The 11,270-nt window shown below is 38.5% G+C and overlaps 1 protein-coding gene across 1 annotated transcript in view; it reads left to right on the forward strand.

Moving 5' to 3' along the window:
* The window catches only part of LOC107588001 (protein sidekick-2-like), a 73,772-nt gene that overhangs the window by 31,084 nt on the left and 31,418 nt on the right, over positions 1–11,270 (forward strand). The window contains exons 10-18 of the mRNA XM_016275982.1: positions 1,927–2,063; positions 2,153–2,300; positions 8,075–8,130; positions 9,043–9,237; positions 9,321–9,522; positions 9,626–9,729; positions 9,999–10,069; positions 10,182–10,317; positions 11,017–11,073. Coding sequence (XP_016131468.1) covers positions 1,927–2,063; positions 2,153–2,300; positions 8,075–8,130; positions 9,043–9,237; positions 9,321–9,522; positions 9,626–9,729; positions 9,999–10,069; positions 10,182–10,317; positions 11,017–11,073 — 1,106 coding nt within the window. The remainder of the gene's footprint in view (positions 1–1,926; positions 2,064–2,152; positions 2,301–8,074; positions 8,131–9,042; positions 9,238–9,320; positions 9,523–9,625; positions 9,730–9,998; positions 10,070–10,181; positions 10,318–11,016; positions 11,074–11,270) is intronic.

Consider the following 11,270-nt stretch of genomic DNA (forward strand, 5'->3'; position numbering starts at 1 on the left):
GATTTCTGAAGGATCATGTGACACTGAAGAGTGGAGTAATGATACTGAAAATTCAGCTTTGCATCACAGGAATACATTACATGGTTACATTTTTTTCTCGATTGCTAATCTCAAAACTATATACCAACTTGTGCAAACTTCAAACTTGCAGGTCAAAATCAAATAGTTTAGTCAAAAACATGTTCTCTTTTGTCAGACTCAAACTTTGGCCTCAGATGAAACATAAACCTGTTAAATACAAAGACTATTTTCCTGCCTAGAGAACACTAGTGAGATCAATTCAAAATAGAGGGACATAAATAGAGGGATGCAGATAGTCAAATTCAGCATTAAACTGTAAGAAAAGTTTACTTTCATTACACTACTGTAAAGAGATCTTACAGTAGATGAAAAGCATTAGAAGAGAAAAGTAAAAAAAAAAATACTGTAAACACACATTGGAATATACTGTCAGTTACTGTAAATACAGTTTTTCTCAATTGCTAACACACTATAACTGATTCGTTTGGTACAATTTTCCAAACCATTCATACAGTTCTTAAAACAAAGACACATTTCTCAAAACTTTTAACACATTTCACCTGTTTTCACACACGCTCCAATTTGCTCAGTGTTTTCAGCTAAACTCTACACAAGAACGGCATCATTTTGCACAGGTTTAACCATGTTCTCATTTAGAAAACACAAACTCACAATCTTAACTACCTCAAGAATCACAAAATGAACACAAATAGCACACATTTATCCATGTGTGAACATTAATAGCAAAACTGATTACACACCAGTCAGAATCTCAGGATGATATAAAAAGGAGCACAGGTGATTATGTGATTTGGAAAATGAATCCTACTAGTGGGAGACGAAGAGGAAGGGAAAAGAAAACTGAAGGGGACGGGGTCAAAGGACATTTATTCCTGATGAAATACACAGCACTATAGTTGACCATGTTCTTGTGCATGAGGACAGCTGGCCTACAGGCTCATCTACAGGTTTTCAATACTACTTACAGATAAAATATAATGACAGAACAGTAGCAGTACTTCAGATGAGAGAACTTTTACTTTTATATGTACAGTAAATACTGAAGAACAAGTTGTACACCCCTCAAACTCATAACTGCTGAACGGATTTGTAGCCAAGTACAGTACTTCTTACATGTACTGTATTTTTCCAGAACTAAGAGATGACTCTATATTCTGTTGTGTTCATATGCAATTCTTTGGTATTTGACCTTTTCCTTTCTAGTGCTTTTCATCTACTGTAATGTAAGATCTCTTTACAGCAGTGTAATGAAAATAATATTTTCTTACTGTAAAGCTTATTGTTGAATTTCACTGTATCTGCTATATTTACTGGAACATGTATCTGCTCTAATTATGTTGTATACTGTAATAGGCATTGAGCTGTAAAATGATACCTGATTGCCAAAAGAAGGTTTTTGCAACAGTGTTATGAATTGATCTCATTAGTGTGTAAGACTATGTTGTTGTGTGTGTGTTTCTGAGGGCTTGTGTGTCATGTCTGAGGGCAAAGTTGTTGTTTTTTTCAGCAAGATTGAATAGTTTCGAGTGGAGAGCTTCATTTTGACCTGAAAATAGGAAGTATGGGGAATTGGGTGAGAAGTTATGGATTTGTGTTTAGAGTTTCGAGAAAAGGAGTCACAATTTCAATAAATGTGTTTAAGCAATCGAGAAAAACTGAATACATTACAATAGAAAACAGTATAGTATTTCATAATTTTGCTGTTTTTACTGTATTTTTTAATCAAGTAAATGCAGCCTTGGTGAGCTTTTAAAGACAAGAATCTTAATGAATTTTGAATGGTAGTGTATATTTAAAACTGAGTTGAAATTCAGTGTTAACTGTTGTAAAATGTTTGAATTATCTATTTTTATTATTTTCCTCTTGCTCTTTCTGTCTCTGTAGGCAGTTGCCTCATGCTCCAGAGAACCTCATCGCCACCCTCAGCAGCTCAGAGAGACGAACCATCAACCTGACCTGGGCCCAGGCCTTTGACGGGAACAGCCCGCTCATCCGTTACATCCTGGAGGTGTCGGAGAACAGTGAGTTTTCTGGCCTGCTGTATTTTTCTGTCACTCTTCACTCGTCATTCAGCTCTGGAGTCCATTCCCGATGTCTCTGTTTGTGACAGACGCACCTTGGACTGTGCTCTTGGCCAACATTGATCCAGAAGCCTCCAGCGTGATTGTGGGGGGCCTCATCCCGGCACGTTCTTACCAGTTCCGCCTGTGTGCCGTCAACGACGTGGGGAAGGGCCAGTTCAGCAGGGAGACGGTGCGGTGAGTGTAGGACTCAAAAAGCGAGAAACATTGGATAACCTTTTCTATCCTCACAGCTAAGCCTGAAGCTTAGGACGTCAAACTGTGAGATTCAGTGTTAACAAAATGATCGGTTTCTTAAAGCCTAAAAAAATTTGAGGAAGAAAGTGTTTACATAGCCAGTTTTTTTGACTATAGCATGAAGTCTGGTCTTCATCAAAGTTTATTCAGGTCAAGTACTGCCCGCTTTGACAAAAAAAAGCTACATGACATGGAAAGCTACCAATCACAGTTCAGTTTGTTACATGCCATTTAGGGGCAAATTTATAGTATTATAGTATACTATAATATGCTGATGAGGAAAAATTTATATATATGTAAAATGCATATAATGTGTGTCTGAGCACAGACGAACACTTACGCTTTTAAAGTTTAAACTCAAATTGATAGCGTGCGTGAACATAGAGTAGAAGTACTCTTTTAAACTGTATTTAATTATTTGTGTATCTATTAACCCATTCACATAAGCACTTGAGTGTGTCTTTTGTTGTTGTTGTTGTTGTTTTTGTTATTGTTCCGACAAATGTATGGCAAAAGTGCCACCACCTTATACTAAGTGAGATGCTATTATTGTTTATAGAATTTTTTTTTTAATTGGTTTATGTTTATATTTTTCATTTTTAATTAAAATTTTAGTTAAAGATTTTTTAATTAAATATTTAAAGAATTTTGTCTTTTGTCATTTGTATTATAAAAAAAAAGTCTATTTTTATTACTTTGCTATTACTTTTTTATTGAGTTAAGCTAAATGAAAATGAGAAATCTTGCCTAGCTGAAAAAAATAAGTTTACGTTTTTTTATATATTTTGTTTTATTTCAGTTAACGTTTATTTTATTCTAAACTCTATTCTTTGGGCTGTAGTCTATGGAAGCCCATTTCCGCCACTGAATTTTTATCTCGCAATTCTGACTTTTTTTTTCTCCGAATTTATAATAAACTCACAATTGCAAGTTATGAAGTACAATATCTTCATATTAATATAGAGTATAGAATATAAAATATAGTTTATATCTTGCAATTCTAACTTTATAACTTGCAATTTCGAGGTTATATATCACACAATTATGAGAAAAAAAGTCAGATTTGCGAGTTTGTATCATGCAATTTTGAGAAAAAAAGTTAGAATTGTGAAATGAAAAGTTGCATTGACCTTTTTTTATTCAGTGGTGGAAACGGGATTCCATAGTAGTCTGTACGAAAGGTGCCGAAAATGGAAAAAAAAAATGTTTTATTAAATAGTGCCACACAGTCTTCATGAATAGTTATATGGAAAATACTGAAACCGTTTTTATACTTTTCTGATCAGAATCAAAAATAAATTTGATTCCACCAACCTGGTAAACTTGGACGAATCTAGTGGTTTTTCTCATTGCACAGACAGACTGCTAGCAAAGCTGTTGCGCTTTTACTTCCAGAAGTGAATAATCCCGGCCAATCAGATTGGAGCTAGTGATTTCAGTTGTCGCTTTCCATCAAAGGGTCAGTGAACAGGGTTTCCTGGGGTGTCCTGAGGACTAGCGCATACATGTCTGTGAGAATCGCACTTAGGCGTGGAAGAATGACCACAAAAGCCTGGCAAAAGTGGGAAGACTTTCTTCTCGCAGACCTACAGCCCCCATGAGGAGGGAGGTAGTGCATTATTCAGCTGAATCGGAGCCTGCAGCCCGCAGTGCTGTGAGGAATGGAACCGTGCACTGAGAGATTTTTAGCAGCTTTTGTACAACTGCTTTCCGCTCTGTCTACTACAGCATTACAAAGAGCACCAAGTGACTCGCGCCTTAAAACGTGCTCAGATCTCACGGGAACGCCTGTGACGTCTGAGACATCCTGACTCAAAGATGCCCCAAAAACAGTGAAAACCCCAAACAACATTTCTGCATGAATATGATGTGTTTGCACATTAATATTCATATCTGCTTGTGTCTTAAGGGATCCTGCTATGAAGGAAGCAGATATTTAATTCTTGTAATCTGATAGAACAGTCACATTTGGAGTTTCTTCGGATCAGCTGGAGAGTGTGGCGTGTTTGCTGCCTTTTACAGCGGGAGGGAGGCTGATTTAAAATGGAAAAGTCAAGCTCGAATCAATGATTGAGGATGAGATCTGAAAGCATGTGGGAAGTAAACATTCTTTGCCCGTCTGCAACATCCTGTGCATGCACAGCTGTGGCAAATCAATAATCTGCCGCCCAGGATACCAAAGTCCTCGACAGACTTAAAAGAAACAGACCGGGAAAATATTAGGGGAAAAACCGTGTTGCTGATGCAATGCCCCGTCAAGAGCTAACATCCCTGAGGGCGAAAATGAGCAGCACGTTTTTATGAGAATGCCACATTGTTCTCCAACACACTTAATAGTGGTCAAAGAGGTGTGGAAGTGAACTGTTTGTGGAGGTTTCATCATTCGACATCTAATTTATCATGTTAATTAGCATATGTAAAACCAGGTTCAAGGTTTAACTGCTTAGCAAGCAAAACTGCAAACCCTGCAAACAGTCTCTTATGCTCCGTCCACACGGAGACACGTTTAGCTGTAGCCCATACATAAAGATTTTGTATCGTATCGGCGTTTCGTCCAGACGGAGTGGGAAACTGCTATTTTTTTAAACCGGGTCCTAGAGGGGATAAATCTGAAAACGACACCCTTGCGTTTTCAAGTGTACAGCCAATTATAGGATAAAGTATATTTTGTGAAACTGATATCATCACCCTACGTCTCGCCCCTAGTCAGACACCGCTACGTCACGTAACAGCAATAACAACATGAACAAACACTGAATGATTGTCTTCTTATTAACTAACATTAAAACAGATTAATAAATGTATTGTTCCATGATCGTCTTCTTGTTGTTGTGTTGGGGTTGTATACAGTGTGCAAGGTTTATGCGCATGCTCCAAGTAGTTTATCTCTGTGGCAGAATTACAGCGCCACATACTGGCCTGGCATGTATACTACATCGTTTTGAGTCGGTTTCGTGGTTTCGTGTGTATGCAGATATTTCTTGAGACGAGTGAAAAAAAAGATTGGATAGTGAAAGCTCTGGCTTCATGTGGATGTGGCCCAAGATTGCATTTATTTGATCAAAAATACAGTAAAAACTGTACTATTGTAAAATATTATTACTATTTCAAGTAGGAGTTATTTTTGTGATAGCAAAGCTGAACAGTACTCCAGTCTTCAGTGTCACACAAACCTCCAGAAGTTAAGTCGTTTGAATCAGTTCAACAATAATCTTCAGTGAACAAATCTGAACAAATTAATTAAATACTTACACCAGAAGTTGGCGACAAATTAGCATCTTTTATCTATTATGGGTGAGTTATTGCATTGATTTAAACCAATCGCCCTAGAGCAACGATGGCAGATTTAAAAATCACATACTTTCTGAGCGAGCAGCTGCCATTGTGATGAATGGGAATGCTAACAGGCATTATGAACCTCCTTGATTCTGACAAATGCACCCCAAACTCATGCATTGATGCAAAACAGTGCCATCCGTTTATTCCCACAGACTCTGAGCTCATCTCGCACCAGATCTATTCTCTCAGCTAACAACTTCCACTCGTTTTGCAACTTGCATGCGCGCAGATCAGAAGACATTCTTCTCAGTGCGTTCAGACGGGGAATCCGCAGAGGTGGGGGTGGCATAACAGCACTGCGCCGCTCAAGGATCCGCGCCTATTTCTTTGATCCTAAAACACTGCGCTTTATCTCAGCCACAGAACTGCACCTCTCACGCAGGAGATATCAAGATGTCAAGTTAAATAGATTTAAGAAGAGTCTTGCTGGATTTTTTTGCTCTCTGGTATTAGCCAATTTTGGCTGTGGCGTCTTTGATCATCTCCACGCCGAGAGGAGGCACATATCTCGAGGGCCTCTGCTAGAAATGCAGGCTTCGGAGATGGAGCATCAAAGTTCTTAATCTTTATTCACCTTCAACTCCGTGCATTACAACGACACACAGATATAATCAGCACATACATAGTCAATGTCACACATGTACTAATCCTAATAGGGATTGTTCTCAGAACATTATGGTAAGGTTCTCTCAAAATTCTCTCTGCAACGTTAATAGAACGTTCATTCAAAGTTATATGGTCTTTAATAACGTTCTAAAAAAATTTTGCACAAAAACATTATTTATACATCGATCAGCAAATGTTTTTCCTAAAAACAGTTAGATGTTAGTCTACATTTTTTAAATGTTACTACATGTTTTAGAATGTTTAGAGAACATTCAAAACAAGTAACGTTCCCAAAATAATAAAACAGAATGTTCCCTTAGCATTCGCAAAACCAAGAAAAAGACATTTCAAAAACTGGATGTTCTAAAAGTGCAGAGAACAATACAAAATATTATTTTCAATATTAATATTAAGTTAATGGGAATGTTAGCAAAACATATTTTTGAACAACATTTGAGCTAGAAAGGTGGCTGCTTATAACGGAGCGGGCCAGGGCGTCTACAGCCCCAAAGTCACAGAATGGACCCTACAAGGCGGTGAGGATCTTGAGACTATCTTATATCAACATATTTAAAGTTGAATTTAATAGTAAATCATTTAGATGATTTCATATTTATCATAAATTAAAGAAAATTATTTGTTTATCTATTATAATTTTTTTTACAGCAACAGGGTTGAATAGTTACATTTGAAAAATGCCATCAACACTACAATTTGTGAAAAAAATGAGAAAATGGAATAAGAAGACTTATTTCTCTTGTCATCACGTTGCAGAAAGCGTTCAAATTATGTCACTTCCTGTGCGTCGCTGGGTAATAGGGAAAAATCATGCAGCTACAGGGTTGCGCACAACATGTGGGTCACAGCTGAATATATGTTTTTGGTCGTTAAATTTAGCTAGTAGTTTGATATGAATATGACTAAACATTTACAATTTTACATTAGCTACAGTATTATGACAGATTAGTCACATTTATGACATTTTTGAATTATATAAGGGTTAGATACAGACCTGTGAGGTGTGACAGGCCAAAATCACCAATTTAAACTAACTACTTTTCAGTTTTTATGCAAGATAAGAGTTTATATACCATATCTAATAGATGTCACAAAAATAAATCATTGTCCGTTCCATCATTTGGACCAACTATGAGATTGAGGTGGCTGCTTATAACGGAGCGGGCCAGGGCGTCTACAGCCCCAAAGTCACAGAATGGACCCTACAAGGCGGTGAGGATCTTGAGACTATCTTATATCAACATATTTAAAGTTGAATTTAATAGTAAATCATTTAGATGATTTCATATTTATCATAAATTAAAGAAAATTATTTGTTTATCTATTATAATTTTTTTTACAGCAACAGGGTTGAATAGTTACATTTGAAAAATGCCATCAACACTACAATTTGTGAAAAAAATGAGAAAATGGAATAAGAAGACTTATTTCTCTTGTCATCACGTTGCAGAAAGCGTTCAAATTATGTCACTTCCTGTGTGTCGCAGTTAAATTTTTTTTGTAATAGGGAAAAATCATGCAGCTACAGGGTTGCGCACAACATGTGGGTCACAGCTGAATATATGTTTTTGGTCATTAAATTTAGCTAGTAGTTTGATATGAATATGACTAAACATTTACAATTTTACATTAGCTACAGTATTATGACAGATTAGTCACATTTATGACATTTTTGAATTATATAAGGGTTAGATACAGACCTGTGAGGTGTGACAGGCCAAAATCACCAATTTAAACTAACTACTTTTCAGGTTTTATGCAAGACTGATCTGGCAACCCCCTGCCCAGCCAAATGGCATTATCCTTGGTAAATTATTTTTATAGTCTCTTTACTACTTGACATACTGTACTATATGATCATAAACATCATAAAAATGTTATCATATGATGATAAAATCCATGACACACTGTGCAGACCACCCATCAAGTAGGACTATATCATTGGAGCATGACTGTTATGTAGAATATCTACAATTTAGTGCAATTAACCAGCCTTCAATGAATGTGTTACATTAAATGGATGATCAAAGACTTGTGACAAGACTTGCCCTGCAACAAGAGTAACTAGTAGTGATCCAGAACATCAACTAGACTATTACTAGCCTCTGTACTGTATTACACTTACTTTTTAACGTCTTTGTTAGCATGCTCACATTCTATGCCAGTTGTCCCTGGTTCAAATCTTGCTTTGAATGGTCCGAGTAGGACCAGATTCATTGGTGCCGTGACCCGGATAGGTGTAAGGCCAGATTGTAGAGATAGTTGTGCAGGTAACCTCACTACCTTGGCACTCATGAGGCACACTAGGGATTGACGGAAGGGACTGTGGTCTTTAGCATCCTTGTTAGCATGGTCATTTGGTGCCAATTCAAATCCCATCCAGAATGTGGTAAGTAGGACAAGTTATATTGGTGCCGTGACCCGGATGGGAGTGAGTTTTAGGAAGGTGTTACAGAGTCCAGCTAGTAGACATCACTGGGCAGGTAGATCTAACTTCCCTGGCCTCAAGAGGCACACAATCAAATGTGGCTAGGTACTGTAGCTTGGGTCTTTAGGTACTAGAGGCTGCAGTCTTTAGCATCCTTGTTAATGTGTCTACCCCTCATGCCGGTTTTACACTAGTTCGAATCCCAATCAGAACAGTGCATATAAAACCAGTTACAAGGTGATTAAATTCAGAATCCTCTGATTTAAATGTTTATGTGTGTCTCTTATCTAGCATATCAGATTGCTTTCCGAAAGAACTCTTCTAGTATTACCTCTGCCAACGTTGATGTTCTCAACCCAAGTGCACGACAGTATACAGCAACTGGACTGAAACCAGAGAGTGTTTATGTATTCCGCCTCACGGCCCAGACTCGAAAGGGCTGGGGAGAAGCGGCAGAGGCACTGGTGGTCACTACAGAGAAAAGAGGTACTGCTTCATCTCTCTTTACAAGCTCAGGTGCTTTTTACTACATTTCATTGATTGCAACTGCTTGTCTGATCTCCTCTCAGCACGCCCTCAGCCCACAAGTCATCCCGTTGTGCCTCAGGAAGAGGTCCAGGCCCGCAGTGTGCTGTTGTCATGGGAACCAGGCAGCGATGGTCTGTCTCCCATCCGATACTACACCGTCCAGTACAGAGAGCTGCCCGACAGCAATTGGACCGTCCACTCCGCATCGGTCAACCATGAGGCCTCTTCATACGTCATAGACAAGTAAGCCTAAATTGAGTCTGTAACGAACTTTCTAAACTTTTGGGGTCATAGAGGACAAAACTGGTGGTGCCACAGTCCTACTTAGCTTTTTTCCAATTCGCAGGCTCAAGCCTTTCACTTCCTACCAGTTCAGAGTGAAAGCCACTAATGATATTGGGGACAGCGAGTACAGCGAGGAGAGCGAGGCAATCACCACTCTACAGGACGGTAGGGGCAACTGCGAAACGCTTTAATGCTGTCGGGGAACAAGTTCCTGAGGCCTGAGATGAATCATAATGTGGCCAAAATAGGACACAGTCAGTGAAGGGGAAAAACTGCAGGGTTACCTCATGCTTGACCTTTGTCTTTTAACCAGAACCCTGCTAACAGTTACACCACTATTAACTGGTTTCCACTCTTGGTTATTCCACTCTTATCAGGGTCTTTGCAGCTCCACAGTCATTAACTGAACAAACTGTCTGTTTGTGTTCCATTAGCACCCGACAAAGCTCCCACAATCCTCTCTGTGACACCACACACCACCACATCTGTGCTGGTCCGCTGGAAGGTGAGGTCCGATTCATTATGCTGTTCTGAGAGGGAACACGGGTGTTTATCTGTTGTTGCGCGTTGTGTTTACAAATGAGAGATAATGACATAATCTGTTCAACCCCATCCAGCCGCCCCCTGAGGAGGAGATCAATGGTATTTTGCTTGGTTTTCGAGTACGCTACAGAGAACTGCGTTATGACCGCCTACGCAGCTTCACGGTGCGCACAGTTAATAGCCCGTCTGCCAACTGGGCCGAGCTCACAGGTGAGTCTTCATTCAACTTACTCAAATAAATCACAAAGATTAGTATCTACTTGTATATCTAGTCCCTTACAAAATTTACAGCAGTATCTATAGGCATTTTGTCCCATGGTACAGTCATGGTATGATATGACAACTTGACATGTTATAATGACAATCATATTCATGTATTACTTCCATGTACTTAAAACAAATAGCAGTACCATGGTACCAAGCCAAAAAAAGAAACACATGATACTACTATGGTACTTTTTGTTAATGTCTGTTAAATAAATGAGTATTTTGTTCAGTTTTATTAATTTATTTATTAGACTGATGGCTAATGCCAACAACCCTTAACCCTGGAAACCAAATTTCTACTGTACTACATGTATAAAAACATGAAGAGATAAGCTAATTCAGCAAAAAATGCTAACTCATCTGTTTCGTGTTTCCCTGTAACGGCAGATTCTATAGTGGCTCATCTCATTACCATGCAATAAGAGCTTTACAGTGTATGAGGGCTGTGTTAATTGTCTCCTCAGCAGTTAGTTTCTCTCTCAAAGTATGTAGAGCTGCCAGCCTTTCTGCTAGCATGAGCTAATGTGCTAATACAGCTCTTGTTTCTCTCTCTTACATTCTCTTTATACTTCTCCCTCTTTACCTTTGGTCTTCCTCGCTGCCATCCTCTGCCTCCTCTCCCCTCTGCCCTACCGTCTTCAGCCCCCTACAGCATGAGGAACCTGACCGAATCCTCACTTACCCAATACGAGCTGGACAGTAAGTCCTGAGATTCGCTTTCGCTCTTTCATCAGTGTTTCTATCGTCATCGTTTATACCAGTGTTGGGAAAGCTACTTTAAGCTGTTCATAATTTAAGTAGTTCAACTACAGTCAAACTAGAATACTGAACATTTAGCTAAAATAAAACTGCAAAGAAGTTATATTCTTATATATATATATATATATATATATATA

This window comes from Sinocyclocheilus grahami, unplaced genomic scaffold, assembly GCF_001515645.1.
Source record: "Sinocyclocheilus grahami isolate Dianchi unplaced genomic scaffold, SAMN03320097.WGS_v1.1 scaffold97.1, whole genome shotgun sequence".
Lineage (NCBI taxonomy): Eukaryota > Metazoa > Chordata > Actinopteri > Cypriniformes > Cyprinidae > Sinocyclocheilus > Sinocyclocheilus grahami.